Below are 25,156 nucleotides of genomic sequence, written 5' to 3'. Positions count from 1 at the left end.
AGAAGACGGGAAGAGTTTTAATACATGTATTAACATGACAAGGTTGAATTCTGTCAAAGAATTCAAAAGAAATCCTGCTAAAGAAATGGGAGAAGTGACTGACTGTCATGCTGCACTGAGATTTAAAGAATGGATGATCACATGGGACTGGCATCTTCAAAAAGCAGTATAAAAAATATTGGGCATATTCAAGAAGTCAAAATAACATCACAGACAAGTTAAAACTACAAATGGTGTGTGGTTAGCAGAAGATCATTGGCTCTAAATCTTGAATTAGTAAACTCATTTATTTCCCTGCAGGCAGTGAAGAAGAGATGTGATAAGATGCCCCATTCCTGGAAGTGTTCAAAGCCAGGCTGATTGGGGCTTTGGGCAGCGTGGTCTAGTGGAAAGCATCCCTGCCCATGGCAGGGGATTGGAACTTCATGATCTTCAACATCCCTTCCAACCCAAGCCATTCTGTGATTCTTCACAGAGCATGCAAAAATACGAAATTAAGGACACTTCAGCTCTAAAACAGTCCATGCCATCAAGGTGCTAACAGATCACCCACATTTGTGAAAATTTCAAAGATAGCCCAAAAATGGGTGAATGCTTGTCATCAAAGCATCTTCAAATAAAGTTGTTAACAACTGTACAGTACTTTTCTTCTGAGGATACATGAAAACTGGGATACAGCATTTACTGCTCTAAGAGCAGTGGCTGGCAGCTACTCATGTTTAGAACTATTAGAAGAAATATTGCAAACTAATTTAACACCAATATTAACAGGCTGATTAAAAAAACATTAGAGCAATTACTTTCAGCAAGACTGCATCATCTTTTATCGAATCTGAATATAAAAATACAGAAGATGTTCAAGAACAGTTTAACTAAAAGCGTAAAATATTCCAATCTTTCTTACTACAACATTTTTAAACCGCAGGCACATCAGCAAAATTCAAATAAAATGTTAGTATATCTAACAACCTACACAAAACAATTGAGTATCTAAAAGTAAGGAAGACAACTGCTGCTGTGCTTGCTTTAAGTTGTCTGTTATGAAACAGAAAAACAGAAAGTCAAAACTAAACTTCCCCCAAAATTGATAACAAAGTTTTAACAATTGCACTATATCAAACCATGCCAGGTCTGACATTTTCACAGTTCCTGCTGTGCTTTCTCAATGAAGTTACTCATCATAGTACTTAGCAGCAGGTATAAAAATGCTGTTTATAGACTGCTCATAATTTTATTTAGCTCTTCTCATTATCAGTTGTCTGTGAAAATGCTGTCAAAGCCTCCTTCAGTATTTAAATTGCACCTTAGTGAAGGCATATCAAAAGAAAGCAGGAAAAGTTACAGATGCAGATTAAAATAAATTAGTACCAAATGTTTTTCTTTACAAATAACACAGTCAAAAAAAAATTAAAGTGCTCTGATACCTTGCATGTAAAACCCGTTAAAACACTATTTGCAGTAATAGTGTTTACATGCCTAAAACTTTCAGGGCAGATTTCTGATTTCAAGGGGGGTGCGTGGGGATGTCTGTGAAGAGTATCAGGAAGCAGAAGAACGACTGCAACATATTTAGTGTTAGACAGGATTTGACATACAAATAAAAATCATTTTACAGCAGACTTCCTCAATAATTTCTATTTCCTCACCTTTCCACCCCAAAATCTACCCCATTAATACATTCTAGTTATATTTTGCAGAGCTAATGAAACTGAGCTCCAGTGAGACTGGCAAGCACCTGCTGATGCACAGCCTGATCCATCTGGACCAGAAGCTGACAGAGGCTGCCTAGAAGAATGCATTTGTTCTGAAGAAGCATCAAAGTATTTTCCTGGTCTTAAGATTAGGCAAATTCTCTAAAGCTTCTAATAATACAGTAGTTCTGTGTTATCAATTCTTCTAAAACACTCTTAGTATTCATCGCTTAGACTCTAGTTTTAACTAACTACAATAATCACTCAATACATTATTCAGACGTTTACTGTCCAGGAGGCAGGTTGGAACCACTGTATTCCATCAACTGGCTCATTTCTTACAGATGGCAGTTTAGATTATGTCAAGACTGGTTTTCAAAATAAGATACTATAAAAACTACACCATTATTACTGAAGATACCGGTTTCACTACAGGCAAAAATCACAATACTCTCAGCTGTTCAAATTAGTGTTCTCTATAAACCCCAACGCTTACCAAAAGAAGAACTGATGGACAACAGCTTCACTTCATTAAAAAAAAACTTATTTGGACACTATCCAGTGTTCAGTACTGCAAACAAGCACATTTTGGGCTGGCTATAAGAGCAACAACTTGGTAGCTTCAGTCCTTCCAAGTCTTGATGGGCAGCTTAAACAGCGTTTTTAAGACTTGCACTATGAAAAACTGTGACTTCATGCAGTTGCCAAAGCTATCCAGATGCACAGCGAGATGGCTATGCAGCTGTTCTGAGATTCATGGCAATGCTGTAACCAAATACTGTCAACTATCGCTACCCTCTCTGTAATTAGCTAAGGAATAACACCTTCACCGCTCAATACACCCAATCTACTGGGATCCATGCTGGAAAGCACATTATGCTTTGCTGAGCAACTATTCAAGCCAACACTCTCAGACCATAGATTTATTTTATTTTCCGCTTGGGTATGCTTTTCCTCCTCGTTTGTCAGAGCTCTCTAGGAAAGCCTGCCCAGCCCAGGCAAGGACCAACCACCCGGCAAGCGAGCGAGGGAAGCGTTACCTCCGTTGATGGGGACGGGAGTCACCAGCAGCCCCTTGACCTCCACCTTCGGGGAGTCCTGCCCGTAGCGGCCACGGTCGATCCGCAGCAGCGTGGGGCCGCCGCGCTCGGGGCTCAGCACCGTCACGTTGATGAGCGCGGTGTAGTACGCCTGGCTGGTATTGTCGGCGCCGGCCGGCCGGACCCGGCCGTGCCACAGCAGCAGCGGCAGCAGCAGCAGCACGGAGGAGCCGCCGTTCCAGTGCTGGCGAGCCCACCGCCAGCTCATCTTCGACCCCAGGCGAGCCGACGGCCGTCACCGGTTGCCTCCGCCACTCCCCCGCGGCAGCGCACGAGCCCCGCACGCCCGGGTGTGTCCTATCCCATCTGACAGCCCGGGAGCGAAGAGAGACCAAAAGCAGGCGGAGCGGGGAGGAGAGCTCAGGCTCATGCCATGGGAGGAGCCAGGGGAGTCATGGCAGGTCCCAGCCGAGTCCGATCCGCCGCCGCGGCTCCCAGGGGAGGCTGCTCGGGGAAAGCCGCGCTCCGTCGGTCCCTCAGAGCGCCACGCTCATACTGGCCGCCCGCCGCCGCGGGGGAGCTCCAGCCGGGCGAGGGGAGGGGAGGCGGCGGGGGCGGCGCCGGGGCCCCCTCCCCGCACAGCCCCTCGCCAGCCCAGGGGAGGCTGCTGGCAGAAGCCGCCGCCGCCGCCGCCGCTGCTGCCGCCTCAGTCGCGCTCGCAAACAGTCGCGGGGCTCGCCTCAGACGCGGCCCGCCGCGCCGCCTCGGGGCTTCTCGTCGCCTTAGTGTGGCAGGCGGCGCAGCTCAGTGCCCAGGCCGGCGTCCGCAGCCGGCAGCCATCGCTTCATGCCCGGTTCGCCTGGAGGGCGGCGGGACTCCCGCACCGTCCCGCAGCTCCGGCCACCGGCTCCGCGCCCGCGCCTCGACTGCAGCTCCGCGCTCGGCGCTCTGCGCAGGCGCCGCACGCCCCGCCCCGCGCCACGAGGGCGAGAGGCGGGGCTAGAGCCTGGACCACGCCCGCGGGGAGGCGGGACCAGCCAAAAGGGCGGGGCCATGGTGTATGATGTCATGGTGGGCGGGGGCAGGCGGTGGTGGGAGCTGGGGAGTGGGGGTGGCTGGGGTGACACCGGCCTTAAGTGCCTGCGGCTCCATGAGCAGTTGGATCACAGCATCACAGAACCAGCTGGGTTGGCAAAGACTGCTAAGCTCATCGAGTCCAACCTGTGACCAAATACCACCATGTCAACTAGACCACAGCACTGAGTGCCACATTCAGTCTTTCCTTAACAGGGGCGGTAACTCCACCACCTCCTTGGGCAGTCCATTCCAATATCTAATCACCCTTCTGTGAAGAAAGTCTTCCTAATGTCCAACCTAAACCTTCTCAGGTGCAGCTTAAGATGTTGGGATACATACAGGCTCCCATGGCTCCTCAGCATCTTTTCAGAAAAATATTTCCAGTTCAGGAGTGATGATCTCCAAAAAGATACAAAGAAGGAGTTTTAAAGCATGTCAGAAATGTGGGGTGAAAGAGCTCTGTGTGTGAAAACCAAGTAGAATGTGTTCAGTCTGTCCAAGTAGAACTGAACGAGCTTTTGGGGCAGGAACAGCAAGCCTCTGTGTCAGGATTCAGTCATTCCTACTCTATTTGGCGTTACTCGCTTCTGACATACTAAAATGGGAAATTGTACAAACACTCAGATACTATTAATAAATATTAACACCAGGAAATACTGTAAAACAGAGTTTGATGAATGATCAACTAACATAGTTTTAAGGATTTCAGCCTCTTGGGAAATGTAACAAATGTAATGGCCTCCTTAGATTTTGAAAGGCAAACTAACTGAAAATTAGTTACAGCAAAGAGAACAATTACTGCAGGACTGTGAGTTAGGATATTTTCTAAGTTTCTGAAAAAATGTCTGTGGAGCTTTTGAGATATGGTCTCCTTGGTGACTTCCCCAGCTGCACAGGAAGGCCCTCAGATAAGCCTGGTGTTTAACCTATGCATTTTATTAATCTGTTTTCTTCTGTGAGCTTTTGTATTTTATTCATTTGTGATGCACCTGGTCACACACACATGTAAGATAACACCGTCGAAGCACAGTCTGTTCATTTCATTGAGATGCAAGTAGTTTTATCCTGCCCTCGGAGAGACCTGTTCCATTTCTGAGGAAAGCAGCATGCTTGCAAACCTGCATCTCAGAGCAGAAGGGACCTATGGATTCTGCTAAAGGCATGTTCTGTAAAATCCTCTGAGAAGCTGTTTCTGCAAAGCTCTGTAGAAATGTCAATACAATCCAGGAAATGATTCTGAAGCAGCAATTGAATGTTCTGCTAACATTTTTTTTTAAATTTAATTTTGCCCTTCTTGGTACATGCTGGGTGAGGAACCACATGCTATTGATTGCCTCCTCATTTCACCCAAACTTTCACCACAGCCGGAGGGCAAGAGCTGTGGCTGACACACTGCAGTGTGCAGAACATGTTTTGGAGCTGTTCTTGCTTTGATTTCTCAGCACTAAGAGCTCTGCATCATTCTGATGCAAACTCATGTGCTTTATTGCCGAAATGTCCTCAGAAAGGGCCAAGAAGTCCTGGGAGCCTGAAGGATTTTTCACTACCACTGTGCTGACCTTCAGAGAGGGATCTCAAAGCACTTTTGAAAAGCATTGAGGAAGCATTCACCAGCCATGCTAGAAGCAAAAAAAGGAGCCCAGCCAGAGCATCCCCAGTTCTTTGCAAACCACATGAAATTGCTGGTTTTTGTTTTGCCCTGTCTGGTTTCCTGTGGGCTGTGTTTCTGATGGAAAGAAGTGCTCCAATGCCTGTGTGAGGGCTGCCTCCTTGGTTCCATCCCCACCCCATTCCCATTCCCATTCCCGCTCACATGGTTGGGAGACTGTTCCTCACCTGCCCCCCAGCCTGTCCTATGGTTGCCCTATGGATGGGCTGGAAGGAAGGCGAGGAGCAGCTAAGGGGGACCACTCGTGGCCCCAGAAGAGGAGCAGCCAAGCACTGCTCCAGGATGCGCCAAAATAGGATATTTCATCAGTAGAGCAGCTTCAATATCCTCATTCCCCAGATGGGCAGGCCTCTGGCTGGGGAGAGGAAAATTAAAAGGTCCTTTTGGATGCTTTCACCCCATGGTGGAGCTGGATGAAGGGATGGCGATGGAGAGGAGCGGAGATGCCCCCCTTCTGTCCCCTCAGCTCTGTCTCTGCCATTGACAGCTCCCCAGGGGACATTATTTTATTCAGACAAATGGTGCTGATGCCTTCACAGATCCTCCCAGGGGTAACGAGGGAGCTGTGCCTGAGCGTTCCTTGAACTCCTGGTAATTTTTTTTTTTTTTTTAGGGAAATGCTCATGAATCCACTTGCTTCCCGTTTCTCAGCGAACACCTCGTCCAGACACGGTGCCGCCGCTGCCTCGCTCCCGCCCTCGGCCTTGCTGTGACACAGCCACGGAACCGCCGCCATCTTCCCGCCGGGGCCCGCGCCCGCCGGGGGGAGGGCGCCACCTGCGGGCGGCGGGCGGCACCGCCAGGAGCTCCCACGGGACGGGGGTCGGTACCATGAGGAGAAGGGGAGCAGGCCCGGAATTTGGTGCCGTAAGGACAAGGGGGTCCGGTCCGGGGGGCCGGTGCCATGAGAAGGGGTATTGGACGGGAATTTGGTGCTATAATGACAAGGGGGTCCGGTGGAAGGGGGTCGGTACCATGAGGAGAAGGGGAGTCCGGGGAGTGTTGTTGCCTTGAGAAAGGGCGTCCAGGAGGGGTTTGATTCCCTGAGGAGAAGGGGGGTCTGGGGGCCTCTGGTTCCCCTGGCGTGGTGAATGAGGACAGGAAAGCTGGAGACCTCCATGCTGAGACCCCTCCAGGGCCGAGGTGACGGGGAAGGGTCGTGTGTCCGGGCACAGGGCTGGGTGCTGTTTGCTTCTGCTAGCGAGCTTAGCCAAAGAGAATCTGACTTCACCGTGAGAAAAGACAGACTTTCATACTGGATGGAAACGCCACAAGATCAGCTGTTTCTGAGAGGATTCGGGGAAATGCAAATGGACACAAAAGTAAAAATAATAAACCCAAAATGTGCTGATGATTTGGGCCGGGGCTGGGCTGCCCCAGGGGCAGAGGTGGCCCCAGGAACCAGAGAGCAGCTGCCAGTTATGACTTTATTCATTCTCACATTTAGATATTACAACAAAACTCTTAATGACAAAGGATAACAAGTACTATAGGAGGAGAGGAAAGGAAGCAGTGTTCTAACTGGTTTGATATATAACTGTGAACTTCCAGAGACAAGACTCAATGTGAGTTACAATCACTCACATACGATCACTGGTAGGAAATCTCACGTGCAAATACCCGCACACTCACCCACAGCACACTCACACACACACACACAGACCATGCTTTGTACTCACACATAACCCCTGTTTTAGCCTACTTGCTTCAAAGGCAGCCCACTGAAACATTGAATGCTGCTAGAGCAAGAACAGGTACCAGATTAAAATATTGCAATATAAATGTAGTGTTACTTGATACACAGGTTTTTTTCTTCAGAGACACATGTATTTGCAAGTAGGAGACCCAACGCTTTGTTTTCAGGAGGGAGGAATGTCCTCTCAACAATAACACTTTGTAAAGAAAAGTGAGACTGAGCATAAAGTGGAAGCAGCCATTTTAAAGGAAGGTGATGATGATAAATAGCTTAGCTTCAATGTTGAGTTCCAGTAAGAAGCCCAAACAAAACAAAACAGGGAGTGCATTTTGAACAGAGCAGGCACAAGTATTGAAACCTGGGTTTTAAACATTGAAATACTCCATTGCTGCTCTGGAAAGATAGACAGCACTCCTGTCTTACATCTTAAAACCTAAACAGACCAGCTTCATTTCATGCTTATCTGGAGACTGTAAAAATAAAAAGCCAGAAATAATTCAAGAGAATGGGAAGGGTTATCAGGTTTTCACATCTAATTTTAGTATACCTTTAGAGAGCAAAATTACAATTGTCTCAACAGCTCTTCAATATCCCACACTACAGTGGTTCTTCATCAGCAGGAGTGTCTGAAGAGGAACCAGCTTTTGCTCCTATCAGGCTGCATTGTTCATGCAATGCTGTTTACACAGACACAATAGGATCTGATTCCACCCCCCTATCTAGATGGTGAGAAAATAAACTTCTGTGCAGTTGAATGTTCAAAAATCAGGTGACGCAGAAGTGCTTTCCTCAGGGTGAAGCAGGGGATCGTTAACAATGGTTTTAACAACATAACCCTTCTCCACAAGGGTGCTTGTGAGCAATTTACAGCTAAACCTAGAGAAAAAGTGCACCTGTAGTGGCTGTATATCCATGCTGACAACCAGCCTGGGCACTAAGATGCCTCTGTCCCCTTTCTGCTGAGGAATCCTCCCACTGCCCAGCAAATGTCATGCTTTGCTGGCAAATACTTATCCCTTACATATGGACAGGGCCTTACAGCTACTTTGAAATTCTGTTTTTTAACGATTGTTTTGTTCTTGGGCCCTCTCTCAGGTGGGGCTGTTTCCAGGCAGAGAACTCTTCATGGAGCACTGGAAACAAGAGAGTCTGTGTCCTATGGACACACATCACCCAGCGAGCAGCCTGAATTTAGCTCAGCTGGTCACCTTCTACCCTTGTCAATGCCAGTGGAAACTTCAAGCAACATGAGTCACATGCAGCCTTCCTTCTGCCAAGGGAACCACCAGTTCAAAAAGCAGGGCAAGATGAGGGCAGGAGAATTTGATCTGGCCTACACCCTGTTGGCTGTCCTACTTCCTTGTCCTGGCTCTCCAGCAGCTCCTGCCAGAGGATTCTGACTGAGTCGTAACAATTACTTAAAGATGCTTCAATTCCTGGCAGCTTCAGGGGACACCAGTAGAAGTCAGGGATTTCATTGTCATAAGCAGTTTCCAATTCCACATCCTGAGCCAGTTTGGCTCAAGCTGGTCTGGTTTTGTGCCTCTTTTTTGCCATGGAAATTGCAGCCATGTCATCCTGCTGACACAAAAAGGGAGTGGAACACTGAGTGAGCTGCACAGGCTTAGAGAATCTGAATGACAGGCGTGCTTTTCCCATGTGCTAAATAAATCTCCCCATTACACTTGTGTGGAGAACTATAATTAAGACTTGGCAACATCATCCATAAGGACTCACGGGCTTACGTCGGGAAACGCGTAAAACCCTCTGCTGGAAAAGAAATACAGTTTGGGAAAGCTGTACATCTGACAGGAAACACAGTTTTACAAGTCCAAACCCTTGGCTCTGTGACAGAGGTGTGGCCCACAAGCAGTAATTCCCTGGTGCTGAGATGCCCTGGTGCACAGAGCTCTGCCAGCCACGCGCATGTGGGAGAAGAGATGATGACAAGCTGTTCAAATGAGCCTTTTCACCCAGACTCCTGAGGCGGTGATGTAACTGTGCTCTGTGACTGAGCTCTTGGATTGGGAGCAGGATGGAAAGAAGTAGGTGGGAAGTGGTGAGGCAGCAGTACAGAAATCTATAGAGAGGGGCTGCAGAGGTTCTCCAGAGCTCTGAATTCATGTGGTATCTCTTAGAAACAAAAGACCAAAGTGAGGAGATGTTTCCTCAGCAAATAACTGTTTCTTAATCCTCTGGAGTCAGGTATGCTCTGCTGGAAGCTCTGCAAAAGAAACTGGAGAGGAGCCTGTTGGGCAGAGAGTGCCTCCTTCGAATCAGGGAATTTAGGAGACAGGAAAGGTCATGGTGCAGAATATGGTCCATCCAGGAGAATCAGGGCTTGAACCCTGGCCAAGTCCTGGGCTGCATGTGTTCAGTGATGTCAACACACAAGGGGATGCAACCCAGAGCACCTTATTGCTGGAGCACTGTTCCTTCCATTGTTTCCAAAATGCTTTGCAGCAGCTTGAAAATAAACATTTCACTCCCTGCCCTTTTGATCTTTTTCCTCCCAGCAAACTCTATGTTTAGAAGCCAGCTCAAATTAACCTAGCTTTGCTTTAATTTCTCACTTGAGCAACAAATGATCTCAGCACCATTCTGGGAGAAGGGGAAGGCAAGCAGCAGAAGCAGCAGACCTGTGAGTAACCTGCTCTCAGTAGAGATCATAAAAGAACCTGTTTTGCACACGGCCTGCAAAAAAATTGCTGTTTATCTCACCGGGAGCACTTTAGCTATCAGCTAATGACCTAGTCAGCACTAGCTGTGTTGAGATGGCTAAAATAATTCTAGTGATAAGGCAGATTGGCAGATTTTCCCCCAGCAGAGATGAGAAGGGTGTGGGTGTTGCTTGCACAGGAGATGGAGAGGCTGGCACCTACTCAGGATGAGCAGCACGCCTGAACATTTACAAAGATCCCTTGGGATCTCTCCGTACACCTCTTTAAAATGTCCTGCGCTTGCTGCTAATACCACTAGGGATTTCTTCCCTTTGATTCTGCTCCACAGCTCAGCAGCTGACATCATGATGAGGGGAGGAGGAAGCAATCCAAGGAAAAACATTCAGGCTGCACACCAGGAAGAAACTTGAGACTAAGACAGATCTATTTATATCTGACCTGAAATGGGCTTTCTGAATGGGAAGCTGATCTGAGCAGAGGCTGGATGTTAGGCAGAAGGTGCCATAGTGCTGAACACAGGCACCCACTCTCCGGCAGAATGCATCTGTCTGAGGTGCAGGAATAAAAGAAACATGAGGAATCAGTGAGGTGCTCTCTCCAGGCGCGGCACAGGGAAGCTGCAGCTGGAGGTGCTGCACGGTTCATGCTGCAGTTCCAAGGACATCAGTGTTCCCCGTCCGTTTGGGGTGAGTTCCCTGTCGGGTTTGGGCTTAGGTTGAAGGAGAAGCTCTGAGTGACCCTGATGACGTACCTGGAGGGCCTTGACAATTGCCTCCAGGGCCTGGTGCCATTAGTACTGCTCGGAGAAGAAGGAAGCATGGAGAGTGGGGGGACTGGCCCCCTCTCCAGGCGGGGTGCAGCTGCCATCCTCAGAGTGTTCCGACAGCTCCCCATATTCACTGTTGTAAAAAGTCTGGCCTCCGACTTGGGACCCATACGACGGCCGACATCTGCCCCGCAGGTCTGACTGTTCCCCTGACAGCTCCCCGGTTCGACTGGGCCCTTTACTGCTGTGAGGGAAAGAGACACAGAGAATTAACCTTGGCACTCCTAGAAAGCCTCTGTCCTGCTTAGAGAAATCCCAGCTTCAGAAAATCTTATCTTGTCATGCATGCGACAGAGACAGGGTCAGGAATGGACTTGCACCTCCATTTCAAAGCACCAAACCAGGCCTTGCTCTAAATCTAAGCACAGCCTGTATGTTTTGTGGCAAATATACACATAACCTGGCACACTTACTTCAGCTCTTCTAGATAACTTTGGAATACCTTCTATTTGGAATACCTTCTATCAGGGAAGGGTTGGGACTCCAATGAGTAGGGAGGGACAAGACACATCACCTTAACTGCTTCTAGACCTGGCAGGAATAACAGAAATTGATACAAACCAACTACCAGGATGGGGGAAAGGAAACAAGGGAAGATTATGAAGATGTGGGTGGAAATCGTATGTCCCATCTCAGTGCCTGCCAATTCCAGGTGACTGGCAAGAAATCATGGGAACAAGGGCAGGGACACATTCAAGAAGAGGTTTGAGAGTAGTGTTTTCCAGGAGACAGGACACCAGGTGTAGGAGACAACAGAAACATGCCTTAGGGAAAAGAGGACAAGGAGGAGACACAGGAGACAGTTTGATACAAGAGCAGAAAGGCCAGAGGGCTATGGCTAAGAGAAAAGACAATGACCAGTCCAATCTGATGTTGGGAGGCAGAGGAGGTGAGGAAGAGGCTTGGGACTAGCCTTGTCTACGTATGAGGTGACACGGCTTGCTCAAACACTGTCACAGAGACAAGGTCTCAGCCTGCTCTGGGAGAGATGAGCTGCACAGGTTCTCACCCAGTTTCAAAGCCTGGTCAAGGACATAACCATCCATAACATCCTCAGCTCTGAGTGTGCCAGCTCAACCTGCCAGACTCCATGTCAGCATATGGGAATTCCTAAGGCCTGTCCTATCCTTGCACCACCACATCAGAGCCCTGTATCCCATGGGTCAGGGCTGAGGGAGGAAGGTGGCAGCCACATAGTTTCTGCCCATCCCATCTGCCACTGCTTGAGCAAGCCCTGATACATTTCACCAGAAAATGTCAGTAAGTATTAACAGTCTCATTAACGCCGACACTCTGCTGTGCCTCATTATCTTAACAGACACATTCTCATTGATGGGCATAATTTATAATTTTGAACCCTAGAAAACAGCAGGCTTGTCTGTTCTTCCTGTGTTTTGCCTCTCATTAAGGGGTACATGGACTTATCTGGCTCAGTGCCCACAGCTGAAAGCTCCAAGCAGTGCAGCCTATAGGAAGATACCAGGAGCTGCCTCCTGGTCTCACTGCATTTGGCAGCAGGGATGCCTCAGTGGCTAGGCTTAAGGAGTACCTGAATCCACCTTCTTTTCTGTGTCGGTTTTCTATCCTCTCAAATTCCTCAGATGCCAGAACCATCCCACTGTCTGTCTGATTGTCCTGGAAGGAAGCAACAGGAGTTATCAGCAACATCCCTGTCAATTGATCAGAGTGGGAAGGGAGGAGAAATCATTCAGGAGATGAGATTGTGTGTATGTGTGATGGGGAAGAAGGGGTAGGAGCACTTTACCAGCATGCTCCATAGTTTTGTTGTATCTGATTTTCTTAGGTGATGCCTTCTTGATGCCTTCTTAAAAGCAGCACATAAAAAGGTAAGATTTGTGTGTTTAGTTTGGTGCCATTTTTGGGGAACAAAAAAAAGTGCTCCCTGGCTGGAAGATGTATTACCAACAAATCTGTGAGAGGTGATATTTTCCTCTGAGACTAAAGGTATGACTTCAGTTCTGCTGCTAGAGGAGATATCAGTACCAGTCCAGTTTCAGAGAGACCTGGAGGGTCCCTACTGCACACTGCCATGTGGATCAAGATACAGGAGCTGCAGATAAGCACTCTGAGTTTACCTAGTCCTGGCAGGATTTAAGTGTGCTTAACCAGGCTGTGTTCCCAGATTTGAGAGGGTGAAGAGCAGGGTCTTCTCTGAGGTCCTTTTTAGGCCCCCCATTTGCATATCTAACCTACCTGTTCCCCACTAAGGCAGTATGAACCGTGCTGGAGAGAAACCCCTGTGTCCAGGTGAAGAAATGAATGTGCATAGGACCGGATGGACTGAACAGGAATGACACAGACAGACTGACATAGGATAGGAGTGATCTTCCTTCCACAGTCTCAACAGTAAAGGTGTCAGAAAAGACTGCCCCCGATCAAATCCACTCAGATGCTACTCACCGGGTGTGCCTTGTACATTGTGTGTGTCATGGGAAACTCTTCAAATGTCTTTATTCTGGATGGACATCTGATCTGATTTCCTCCAGTCAAACAACCAGGGAATGAGACACAGTTGTAGTATCTGCCAACAGGAGCATTCAGTATTCAGTAAAAGCAAGAGTCAATGTCCTGGATGAATAGAACCTGAACTCAACCTCCTCATTGTGCAACCGAAGTATGCAGGGAGGAGGATGACCCAGATGGTGGATTGGGGAGGGTAATGGGGTCACCTTAGACCTCTTAACCCCATACTGTTTCTGCAGTCAAGACTAGACTGACTGAATCAGGCCCCAATAACATCTCCATGTGGGATAAGCAGAAAATGTCATATAGATCCCAGGCATCACATTATCATAGTTTGCCAGAGAGGAGAGGCCTGGGGCTAATTGTTTGGGTCAGTTAGGAACAGATAGGATGAAGCTCCTTACATGATACTCTAGCAGCATAGCTGGAGGAGAAGAAGGAATGTGATAGGCTTACAAATCAGCACTTTCTCATGAGCAAAATAAAGTAATTTTGCTTTTATAAGCAAGAAGCTATGGCCTGAATGCTTGGATCACACCTTATCACCTGGGATTTTCCAAACATCTGGGTTCACCCCATAACCCTCAGGTCCCCTTACAGGTCAGGCTGCTCACTGCCTGCTGGGCTCTCTCTTCCCTTTTTGGAGGGGATTCACCTTGCTGCTAGGCTGTGGCAGCGTATCCTCATGTCAAAGTCCTCTTCATCTGAGTTTTGCTGGGCAGAGGAAGGCACCTGGGAGAAACCATCATCTTCTGAGCTATGAGAGTCGTTCAGCGGGATGTAATCTTTCCCTTCCTGGTAGGAAGAACAGTAAATAGCCTTAGAAGAAGGAGAAGACTTTCCCACAAGAAAAGGCTCCACATGCAGAAGCTGTCAGAGCTTGGAAAGAAAATTTCTGGTTTATAAATTTTATTTCTCTAGGACAAAATATCTGGCTGGAGATTTCTGACCTTTGTGTTAAGTAGCTGTGAGTAATGCATGGAGGTGTGTGTGAGCAGGAAAACAACTGCCCATAATAATCCCATAATTCTCCAGTTTACATGGACAGAGTAGTGTGCTGGAGGGCAATGTCATTTGTGGCTTAGTCATGCCTTTACTGGGAACCAGTGCTGAAATGTTAAAGTCAGGAACGTCAGGATGAGACAGTGCTCAAGCATTTAGCTATCATTTTCTGAAAGGCAACATCAAGAAAAAGTTAAAATCAAAGCTGCACGCTCGTCACATTTAAATGTCCTGGTGAGTACCACATGGAAGTGATTAGTAATACTTTCAAATAAATCTGTATTACTGACTGCTGTAATGTAACAGTTGTATCCTTCACATGGCCCTGACATTTCAATCTGAGGACAGTTTCAGAAACCCTGGTCAAGTCCTTGTTTTCATTATGCAGGCGTGTGGGAGGCAGAAGTACCAGGGCCTTGACTCAGCTGAAGAATTTCAAATAATCATCTGGGGATTAAGATGGAAGTACTAGAATGACGACTGAGAGGGCTTCTGCCCTGCAAGGAGCAGAGCTTTATGAGGATGCAGCTAAAAGACTGCTGCAGAAATGAGTTCTCCAAGACCTCTGGGAAACAGACCTCTGACCCAGGAATCTCTGTGTTATTGGTGGCCTGCACAAATGTATTGCATTGACCATGGAGTCAGCTGAGGGCACAGTGAGGGAGCTGGTGACAGAAGAAGGAGCTGCCTGGAGCAGAGCAGGGACACAGAGGGTTTTTCACCTGCTGGACATTTTCTTGAAGAAGGTTCCCCAGTATCTCCACAAGGTCGGAGAAAGTCGGTCTCTCCTTGGGATCGCCGTGCCAGCAGCTCAGCATTATACGGTAGCTGCCAAGGAGAGATGCTGGTTTTACACCACAGAAATACCTTCCTGCCCCACTCCACAGCTCCCACCCACGTGGTGCCTACTGGGACAGTCAGTTCCTACACTGTGAGGGAAAGCTCGGCCCCCCCAGCACATTGGCCAGGTGGACTTACTAGCAGGGTGTTGGTTGGTTTATACACTTATTATAACAGGAACAAGGAGCTAATTCAGACCCCTCTGATACCCTTCAGAGCAGGAAAGCATAGTGCTCACTTGCAGACCCATCCCAGCTCAGGCTTGCAAGGACACATAGAGAAGGCTGATCAGAGCCCATCTGCCTTGCCCTCCCGGCAATGGCCTAGAGTGAAGGATGTGTTGGCTCATCCTTTACCCTGGCTCAAGGTCTGCATCCCACAGTGGCCTGTTCTGCTCTATGCTGGGATCTGGTAGGTTTCTGCCCTCCCACGCAGGCCTCTACTCTGACCAGTGCTGGAATCCTTGAGGTTTCTGACTCACATTTCTGCTGTGGCATACTCTGGGGCTCTCATCCTGGTACCATCTTTGAGCCTCTGGCAGAACTCCTCATTGATCTGGACTCCAGGATATGGAGATGCCCCTAAAGAAGGATCAGAGAAGGGTGGAAACATGAAATGTGCCATCAGAAACCAGTCCTTTTGAGACTGCCCTTTTGAGACTGCCCTTTTGAGACTGCCCTTCATCCCAGAACAGAGAGATGTGGTCGCTAGTTATACACAGCCCAATCCTTGGTGCTGCCTGAGTCAGGCTTCTCCTCCTCAGTGAGCTGGAGGCCACCTCTGCATGCCTGTGTCCCCATTACTCTGTTCATGGGTGGATATGGCCTCCATAGTTTTTTTGCCTACATCGATGTCGCTTGCCATCAGTCCTTAGATGTGCTTCAGAATGTCTGTCCTGCACAGACTCATCCACAAACTGCTATGTGGGTAGAAGTGTCTCCCTCAGCAGCATGAGATGCTCATTAGCACTCACCTAGTGAGAAGATTTCCCAGAGAAGGACCCCAAAAGACCAGACATCACTCTGGGTAGTGTAGACCTTGTCAAAGATGCTTTCTGGAGCCATCCACTTCAGTGGGAGACGGGCCTGCAGGAGGGAGAGGCAAGGCACAAATGTTCAGTTGGGAACATGTCCCTGGACAGCCCTTCATGTAGCAAAGGGATGAAATGGATGAAAGGAAATCGGAGCCAATAGTCCTACAATAGTCTCTACATGGAGGAATTGGTTAGGTCAGAGAGAGGGATAGAGATACTGAAAGGGGGATGAAAGAGTATAAGGAAGAGTAAGTTAATGACAGGCTGAGGGGTAGAAGGAAGGACAGGACATGTGTCATTGGTCCGATGGCTTCTGGTCTCAGCCATGCATGTAATTCACTCCTACTTTTTCATCTTTTCATCAGGGGGGCCTAATCTGTAAAGAATTTGGGAAAATGGCACTCACACTGCCTTTCCTGACATAGTCAGGGTCCTTGTAGATGTCCCTGGCCAGGCCAAAGTCGCAGATCTTTACCACGTTGTTTTCTGACAGCAGGATATTGCGAGCCGCCAGGTCTCTATGGATGCACTGAGGACACACAAAGAGGAAGGGGCAAAATAAGAGAGAAAAACCACAATCAGAAAGTGTACAGCAACTCCCTTCCCCCAGAAGCCTGAGCTCTAATGGGGGAATGGTGGAAATGGGAAGAAGCTAAAAATAAAAATTTCAAAAAGGGATGGTTAAGGAGAGGTTGAAATGCAAGAGAACTTATTTCCCCGCTTTGTGTACACACATTTGTCTCAGATTTCCTGAGGACTGTGAGGCAGATCACTGAATCTCTCTGTGTGTCACCTGGAAGGTGACTGTAGTCAGGTCTCTCTCATCAGGCATGCACAAAAGATCAGGTGAGCAAAAGAAAGGCTGAACTCACCTTTCGGGATGCCAGGAATTCCATGCCACGTGCTACCTGGAAGCTGTAGCAGATGAGGTCTTCCATTGTCAAGGGACTTTGCCACAGGTCATCCACTGTCCAGAAGTAACAGAAAATTATTAAACAATTGGGGATCTGTTGTCCTCTTTACCCCTCTCCAGGTCTGCAGGATATAGCCAGTTTCTCAGTGAAATAGTTAGTCCTCAGTCCTAACTGGAGTAATCATCTCCCTTCAAAGATTTTCTGCTTAGGTAGCAGAAGGCACAAGGCAGGAACCTGCTCAGGTGTGAGGAGAAAGAGTCCAGCCTCCAGGAGATGTCAGTGAGACAGAGTTGTGGGGAACAGGACTGGTAGGGGCCTTGAAGGTTAGCTCATTATTTATGTCCTAGGGAGGACTCAGCAAGATCCCCCTCAGTTCTCCTTTCTTCAGGCTAAAATACCCAAAGGGATTTAATTCTCCCTTCTGAGTTTCTGCTGTCTATTACAAGAGACAACAGATGATAGAATAGCCCTATTCAGGGAATTGCCATGCAACAGTGATCAGTTCCAAGGCAGGGTCCCTGCTCCCCACTGATATTCCCTGCCCATTCCCCAAGCTAGCCAAGTGTGGCACAGTTTTGGTGGTGCAGGTGAGGGGCTGCTGCCAAGACTGGATGTTACCTTCCTGGATGGGCAGTGCTGTGCGGCTCTTGTGCATCAGGAAGCGGTGGAAGATGGCGCTGTCGCTGGTCCCAGAGCGGCTCCTCCTGTCTGCTCTCACTGCCTGCACGATGGACTGCACCTGAATGCGCAGCCTGGGAGACTTCTCCTGGCCAAAAAAGGGACCAAACCAAAACCCTCAGCAGGCAACACACACTGTGACCCCTGCACCTATGAGCTGCACAGTCTTTTCCTGTTCTTAAACTGTAACTCTGGCCTGGAAGCATCTACCATTGCAGAAAGAAGGACGGAGGGTATCTTTGTCACGTTGTCAGATCATGTATTAGGCTGTACGTCTTCCTTCCCTAGACATGGGACAGGTCCCTAGGGGCAAAGGAAGCTACTCACCCTGTAAGGACTGAATCCTTCCCTCTTGGTCCGCAGGTAGTTGGAGAGGTTTCCATACTTGCAGAACTCAACAATAACCATGAGTGGGCCTGGTGAGAAGAGACCAAAGGTTAGGGCAGGAGGTAGGGGTTTGAGTTGGTCAGAATTTGCCACAACTTGTGTTATGTGCAGCCCCACTGAGCTGTGACATCTACTCTAAGTGCACACAAACACACTAATAACTTCCCTACAGTGATCACAGTGTGATCACACGTGGACAGCAAAAAGATACAGGGGACAAGCTCTGATTTTTGGGAGTAGGCAAGGCCTGCTGCCCTGGGATATTTACCATTGGGTTTGGTACAGGCACCCAGCAAATTCACCACGTTGAGGTGGTTCCCGATGTGAATGAGGATCTTCAGCTCTGACATCAGTGCCTTGTGCTCGCTTGCAGTAGCTCCCTCTGGAAACACACAGACCATGTCATGACACCTCCTCACAGCTTTTCACTCCCCCTCACCACCCTTCTCTAGCAGTGTGTTAATGTGAGTCTTGCTGAGGAGGCTGTGACCTCAAAGCCTCAGTACATTTTGTTATTGCATGTTCCCACTTGAAATGTTGAGCCTTGTCTGGAGATCCCAGGATCCCTGCTGTAACACATAGGGTGCTCTCTGTAAGTGCAGGGACCCAGAACAAAGGACAACACAATCTGTGCCCAGCAGATTTTTCTTTATGATAGTTGTGCAGTGAAAAACATCATTTGAGACTTGAGACTTTCATTGGGATGTACCCGTTTGAATCTCTGCCCTTTTGGCCTCCAAACACAGATAACGAGCCGTGAAAAAATTTGAAAGAAAATTAGGAACAAGACATCTGATTCTTTTTATCACAATTGAAGATAGGAGCTGTCTCAACTCAAACCCATGTTATCTTTTGATGATTCCTCTTCAATAGCAAACACAGTGTCATGCTCCTGCCGTTTCTCTGTACTGCATCTTCTCTCAAGTGTCCGATTCACATCAATTCTTGACCCTCTGTTTTACCCCCAGGGTGTGTTCTCTGGTTGTGTGTGCCTTTTTCTTACTTCTCAGCCTCCCCATATGCATTTTGTCTTATTTGAGAGTTTGTAAATTTAGCCTGTGAGACAGAAGTATCTTCCTTGCGCTGCAGCTGATGGGTCAGGCGAGAGCCTTGCCTTAAAAAACTGTAAAGCAACCTTGCACACCAGGCTCCTCTCCGCTGTGTAGATGATCTGTACACTTACAACAGTAAATACTGTTCAGATGAGCCACGACACGATTTCCATTTACAGGCTACTTCTGGCCAGAGACTGCCTCATTGTTTTGTTTGGTGCCAAATTACCCAATAATATTTTGGATGCCTGTTTGAAAGCATGGCTATAAAAGTTTAAAATCTCACTCTGGATAGACCAGGCTTTGGGTGCAAAGCCAATTTAGCCCTCAGAGCTGGATAAGAGCTGCGACCTGTTTCCTAACCCAGCTCTGGATCTGGTCTATAAACACAAAATACAGGCACATTTGGAAGAAGGCACTTGGGAGCAACACTTCCTTCAGTGGCATGCCAATGAGGGGTTATGGATTATTGTTCATCCTTAGAGACAGATTTCATTCTTTGCCTTTGCAGAAAGCTAAATTTCCTTGAAAGCTGAGTTCCTCAAGTCCTTGCTGTCTGGTCTGCCACTTCAGTCTCCCAGTGCAGCTGAATGGAGCCAAAGAGAATCAACTGTGTTGAGGCCAAGAAGCCATTAATTAAAAGTTAGGCATTTACAGGGTGAATGTTCACTGGCAGGTGCCTCATTAACTGCTATCTACACACATTGCATGTTTTGCTACACTTACCTTTCAGCATTTTGACTGCTACAGTCTCACAGCTGTTACTTTTATTGATCCCAAATGCTGATGCTTCCACCACTTTCCCAAAGGCACCATGACCCAGGACTTTACCTATGGACAAGGAGAGTAAGTGTGAAGAAAGGCAGGTACAGAAAAGGCAGAATAGAATGAAGGAAAACAAAAATCCCAACAGGAAATCATGGGAAGAAGAAAGAAAAAACATCATAAAGGAAAAGGAAGGAGTGGAACATGTGCCCTTTCAGGTGGCTGCTTGCTGTGTCGGTGAGAATAAGAGAAAGGACGATGGGAGGAACTGAGACAGAGCTGGCATGGACAAAGTAGAGGAAGGAAATGGCCATGCAGAAATGAGAGGCTGTTTGTTGCCCTCAAGCAACAAGTTGTTGTGTGTGGGAAAGGTAAATGATCCTTGCAGTACAGCAGCCAGGACTAATGTCACTGCTCTGTGCCTCAAAGGTAGTCTGCTGCCCTTTAAACTCTGCCAGAGGGTCGCAGCATGAGGACAATAATGGATGCAATCCTGGTCCTGAACTTGGGGTACCTGCTGTGAACTGGGCTGTTCTGTCCAGACTCCCACTTGAAAAATATAGTGATGTGTTTTAAACCATCCCCAGGGGTCTTCTGTTTTCAGTAATACTTATGTGGATACATTAAGGAAGTCTGGGCTTACAGTTGTCTCAGACCTGTCTATAGTCAGACCTAAAGAGATTTCCCAGGCACAGCTGGGCTTTAGGGACAGCCTAGGGAAGAGGAAAGCATTAAATACTCAGAGGTGTGTTAAGAAATCTCAAGAGTGAGTTTGTAGGGCTGGTGGGAAGCCCTGGCTGCAGCGTGCAGTGGGAGGGAGGGAGGGGGTCTGGCTCACCTAAGCGCAGGCGGTCTCTTGGGAACTCCCACTTGCTGGAATCATAGGGCAGGTACTCGCACTGCTCCTCCAAGGGCACCTCGCCAGGGTCCATGATGATGGAGAGGTAGCCAGTCTTGATGTCTGCATGAGCCGGCTGCAGGAACCAGCCAACACAAAAGGGTGAGGAGGTGCCCTCCCTGCCCGGGGTGTTGACTCCCAGATGGGATTTGGATTCTTTGCCTGCCTTGAACTGCTACCCCCTCAAGCAAAGGTCATTCCGTGTCACGTCCTTTACCACACCCTTACTCACTCTGTCCTTGGCAGTGAGAGCATTGGAGGCATCACTCAATGACCTTTTAGCAGGTGCTATCATGCAGCCCCATATCACAGCACTGACGTTGCCCCAAGCCCTGATATGCCACCTCCCCTGCCTGGGCCAGTGACAGTTACATACCCTCTTGATATTGCAGAAGATGAGAATAAGTAAGATCCAGAAGAAAACAGCAATAACTCCAGTCCCAATCAGGATGACAATCTCCACGTTGGTCCTGTCATCAGAGCCTGTGGGATGGAAGTGAAATCATAGCTTCAGAGATTCCCATTCCATGCTCCAACTCAGCCATTCCTTATGGCCTGCATCAGGATGTGGGGTGACATGTTTGCTTGAGCTAAACATGCTCTGGACTATAGATCCTCCGGTGAGAACACTATGCCACCAGCAGGGCCAAGGGGCTTTCACTGCCTCCCACTGTCACAGGAAGAGTAATGGGAGCTTGGCCATAACTCCTGTTCCACCCCTTCACATCCCCAGGGGTTGGTTGCTGGTACCTTCCACGGAGACACTGGCTGAGGAGTTCACACAGCCCTTAGCGTTGCAGACGCTGCACAGGTAGAGCCCAGCATCCTCCTCCCTCACCCTCTGAATGCTCAGCCTCTGGTTGAAGTCTGCCAGGTCAATCCCTGTAAGGCACAGAGGGTTGTTGTGGTCACTCACAGGGAGGGAAGATTAGTACACTGAACTTGGGCTCAAAATAAGGCTTGCGTTTTTTTGCTGATTCATTTTAGATGGCAGAATGACATGCACCAGCTGGTAGAGGCTCTTCTCTTGATGGCCCCAGAAATACCCTGGAGAGGCCATCCCCAGGCAGTGTATGGAGGGTACAAATCCCCCACTGAACATGCTGAACAGGGACAGTGCCCAGGCAGTCCAGCTGGTGTGTAAAGTTCTGCTTCAGCTTCAGAACCTGTTCCTTTCCCTCTGCAATGTGCCTGGATCCTTTGCATGTTCCTTCCATGAGATCTGGGTCAGTCCCTGCATAATCAGAGATGTCAGGCACTGGGCTGAGAGTAAGAACACGAATGATTTCTCTCTCCCTGCTCTCCAGCTGAATGTGTACAAGCACATTCACAGAGCACAAGCACAAGCACAGACAGTGCTGAGCCAGGCCCTAGGGCATAGACTTGGCCAGTGAGACTGCATCAAATTAGGACAGAATGTGATTAAAACCGGGTCTAGCTGATTCAGAGAACGGGTGCCTTTATCTGGGCACAGCAACTCCCAGAACCCAGCAGTGTACAGCTCTCCAGCTGCTGGACATAATGCCCTGCCTGTGGTCCACCCCCAGCTCACTGTACCTGACACTTCTTCCACCAGTTTCTCGTCTTTGTACCAGCTGATTTCAGGAACGTGGCTGCCGTCCACCTTACAGCGCATCTCTATGGAGTCACTGACGTTCACCCAAATGTCTGTCAGGTTCTGCTTGAGGCGGGGGATCTCCAGGGCTGGAGGAGCAGCACAAAGAGGAGGAGGGGAAAACGGGAAACTGATTGATCAAAACAATATCTGTGTTCCTGGGGGGCTTTGGGTCTCTGACCCCTGCTGAAGGATGTCTTGAGAACCCAGGTGCCCTGCCTTTGCCACCTTGAGTTTAGCTTGCTTGTGTGGCTTCCCCTGGGGATGGACTGGGGAGCTGATGGCAGCAAGAGCACCAGCTCTCCTCTGTCACTCCCGCCAGCCCTGTGGACCCTCACCCTGCACAGAGATGTATTTCTTGTGGCAGTGTTTCTCCCGGGTCTTCCTGTTCTGCACCTCACACACATAATCTCCCTCCTCATCCAGGGAGATGTTTGGGATGGTAAGCAGCAAGGTCGCATCATTGGAGTCGGGCTGGAAGCGCAGCTCCCCCTGCATCTTGGTGGCATAGTGGTGGACGTTCTTACAGTCCAGCACGAGGGGGTTTCCCTCTTCATCGTGGAGCTTGGAGAGGTTCAGCCGATACCACTGCAGGTTCTCGTAGGTGTAGTTGTCTGCATTGCAGCTCAGCTGTAGGTCCTGCCCCTCTATGGGCTCTTCTGAGGGCTGGGACTCAATCTCGAACCCGTCTGGAATGGCTTTCAGGAAGGAAATGAACATATGAATGAGTTTTCATGGCTGAGCTGCCAGACACAATTGTCTCCTTGGGCTCAGCTTCTGGAAATCTGCCTGTCCTCAGCCAGGGTAAAGGAAACCACTATAGACCAGAACTGTGACATGCAAACTGCTGGCAACCACAGCTCAAGCCCAGCGAGTACTACAGGATATGCTCAAGTCTCAGGGTGAAATTAAGATAGGGTCACAAATGAAACAAGCCAGGGAGGTCTGAATTAGGCTCCCAGCTCAGCTGCAGCATTCTGGTTTGTACACATGCCCACTTTCACACGTGCAGGCAGTGACAGCCTGGACAACACGGAGAGCATTACTGAAGCAGTGACTGAAGGTATTTGTCTGGCTTCACAACAGCTGGTGGCTCTGACAGCGCAGGTACTCCCACAAGGGCCATGAGCCCAGCCTTTTGGGTTAGGAATTTTGTTATGGAATTCTCATTCCATAAGATAAGCTTTTGCTGTGCTCTTGCTGGGCTCCCTGTCTGAGGGACAGGCTCCCGCCAGGACGGGGTACCACTGGCAGGAGGCTCATACAGCCCCCTATGGGCCATGACTCCAGCCCACACCGCTGGCCCTGGTCCCTACAAACTCAGCTTCCTTCCACCATCAAAATCCCGTGGGATCACTGCCGGGGGCTGGGGCCAGTGGGACCTGGCCTGGGATAGGGTCGGGCGGTGCCACTAGAGGATGCTCTTGGACCAGACACATTCCCAGCCCAGAGAGCTGCCTGGGCCTGAGCCAGCGCGATGTCCCTAGCCCAAGACCTGCCCAGGACCTGCCAAGGCTGCTTCAGGACCTAGGCACAGGCAGTGCTGGCTCATTCCCAGGTCTGCCCGCCAAACTCTGCCTGTGCCATCTGCTGCCAGGGATTCAGGCATTTGCCACCCAGCAGAGCTCTGGGTTAACCCCGCTTTCCTGCTGGTTTTCCAATCGCTGTTGGAGATCCTAACTGTGAATGGCAGGACCTGACAGCTCTAGGGACCTGCCTATTTCAAGCAGAGACCTTGCATGGCATTTTACAGTACTCACTGGTCACGTAGAAGTAGATCAGCCGCTCGTCTCGACCCACTTTATTAGAGGCAATACACTTGTACATGGCTGAGACATTGGCCTCCTGGATGGCCAGTTTGCTGACTGTCTGATTGGGGCATAGAAAATAAGCAAGAGTTAGGAAGAGCAACAGAGAAGAGAAGTAGGATGACTGCTGCTCTCGGCAGGTAGCAAAGCCCCCAACAGCTGTTTTTGCATAACGCTGGGAAAGAGTTATACAAAACCAGGTCCTTATTCTACAGCCCTTTGTGCATTTCAAGCTTTATCTGTTGGCTCTACCAATAAAAACATGATTTTATTCCCAATCTCTGCATCTTTTAATGGAGCCCAGTCAGCATAGATGCCTCTCTATGGGAGCAAACTTCTTGTTAAGCCCCTCAGGTCACAATGGGGACAGTGCTCAGCAAGGGGGACAGTAACATGATGCAGGACTGAGGGGATGGTTAAGCTCCTGCCAAGCTTTATTTATAACAGTGGGAAGAAAGGGACAGGACACCAGGGCTTTGATTCCCTGAGTCCTCTGCATTTAAGTGACTACATAGTGTCCCACAGGGTTCAGTGGAATTTATGGGTACTTACAGACCTGCAAGCACTCCTTTTATTCATAAGGAGAAATCAAACCTGTGAAAACAACCCAGCTCTCATCCCTTCAGGAAGAGCTGTCATTTTCCTTTGAATTCCAAGTGTACATAGACATGGTCCTAAAAGCTTCCTCCTCTTTCCCTCCAGTGAGACATGACTAAGACTGGGCAAACAGCCAGGCTGCCATCCTGGGAGCATAGACCCAAGGGATGCTGCCTCCAAATAAGCCAGGAAAAGCAGCTGGGGAATAAGGCTGGTCTCCTCCTCCTCCTCCTCCTGGCTCACACAGCACGTGTGAGCTACCAAAAGTGTTACAAGCACTCCCCTTAGAGGAGATTTGCAGTTTGAGGCTCCCGTTTAAATGACAAGTTAAACACATGCAGAAATCCCTATAATGTGATGGCATTTAAAATGCAAAATTAACATGTTCTTATGGGGAAATTTC

At 48.7% G+C, this 25,156-nt stretch overlaps 2 protein-coding genes across 8 annotated transcripts in view; both read right to left on the bottom strand.

Moving 5' to 3' along the window:
* RNF130 (ring finger protein 130) overlaps positions 1-3,658 on the bottom strand; it is a 55,080-nt gene extending 51,422 nt beyond the window's left edge. For 2 of the 4 annotated variants that reach the window (XR_015806974.1, XM_014886910.2), the window contains exon 1: positions 2,732-3,658. Coding sequence is in view for 3 of the 4 variants with exons in the window: in XM_014886910.2 (XP_014742396.1) it covers positions 2,732-2,999 (268 nt within the window). In the remaining variant the exon portion in view is untranslated. The remainder of the gene's footprint in view (positions 1-2,731) is intronic. The other 2 variants (XM_088173613.1, XM_014886909.2) reach the window with 2 other exon arrangements.
* A 3,232-nt stretch (positions 3,659-6,890) lies between these two features.
* Positions 6,891-25,156, bottom strand: part of FLT4 (fms related receptor tyrosine kinase 4) — a 57,852-nt gene continuing 39,586 nt past the window's right edge. The window contains exons 12-30 of one of the 4 annotated variants that reach the window (XM_014886968.2): positions 24,109-24,217; positions 22,687-23,046; positions 22,291-22,437; positions 21,484-21,615; positions 21,110-21,216; positions 20,674-20,809; positions 19,797-19,901; positions 18,287-18,400; positions 17,959-18,047; positions 17,572-17,719; positions 16,912-17,006; positions 16,446-16,568; positions 15,980-16,091; positions 15,488-15,587; positions 14,889-14,994; positions 13,820-13,959; positions 13,102-13,222; positions 12,230-12,315; positions 6,891-10,864 (exon numbers count right to left, since the gene is read on the bottom strand). In XM_014886968.2, coding sequence (XP_014742454.1) covers positions 10,645-10,864; positions 12,230-12,315; positions 13,102-13,222; positions 13,820-13,959; positions 14,889-14,994; positions 15,488-15,587; positions 15,980-16,091; positions 16,446-16,568; positions 16,912-17,006; positions 17,572-17,719; positions 17,959-18,047; positions 18,287-18,400; positions 19,797-19,901; positions 20,674-20,809; positions 21,110-21,216; positions 21,484-21,615; positions 22,291-22,437; positions 22,687-23,046; positions 24,109-24,217 — 2,550 coding nt within the window. In that variant the 3' untranslated portion in view covers positions 6,891-10,644. The remainder of the gene's footprint in view (positions 10,865-12,229; positions 12,316-13,101; positions 13,223-13,819; positions 13,960-14,888; positions 14,995-15,487; positions 15,588-15,979; positions 16,092-16,445; positions 16,569-16,911; positions 17,007-17,571; positions 17,720-17,958; positions 18,048-18,286; positions 18,401-19,796; positions 19,902-20,673; positions 20,810-21,109; positions 21,217-21,483; positions 21,616-22,290; positions 22,438-22,686; positions 23,047-24,108; positions 24,218-25,156) is intronic. The other 3 variants (XM_088173607.1, XM_014886969.2, XM_088173608.1) reach the window with 3 other exon arrangements.

This window comes from Sturnus vulgaris, chromosome 15, assembly GCF_052056855.1.
Source record: "Sturnus vulgaris isolate bStuVul1 chromosome 15, bStuVul1.hap1, whole genome shotgun sequence".
Classification (NCBI taxonomy): Eukaryota; Metazoa; Chordata; class Aves; order Passeriformes; family Sturnidae; genus Sturnus; species Sturnus vulgaris.
Note: the sequence above shows the minus strand (reverse complement) of the source record. Positions and strands in the feature narration are given on the sequence as shown.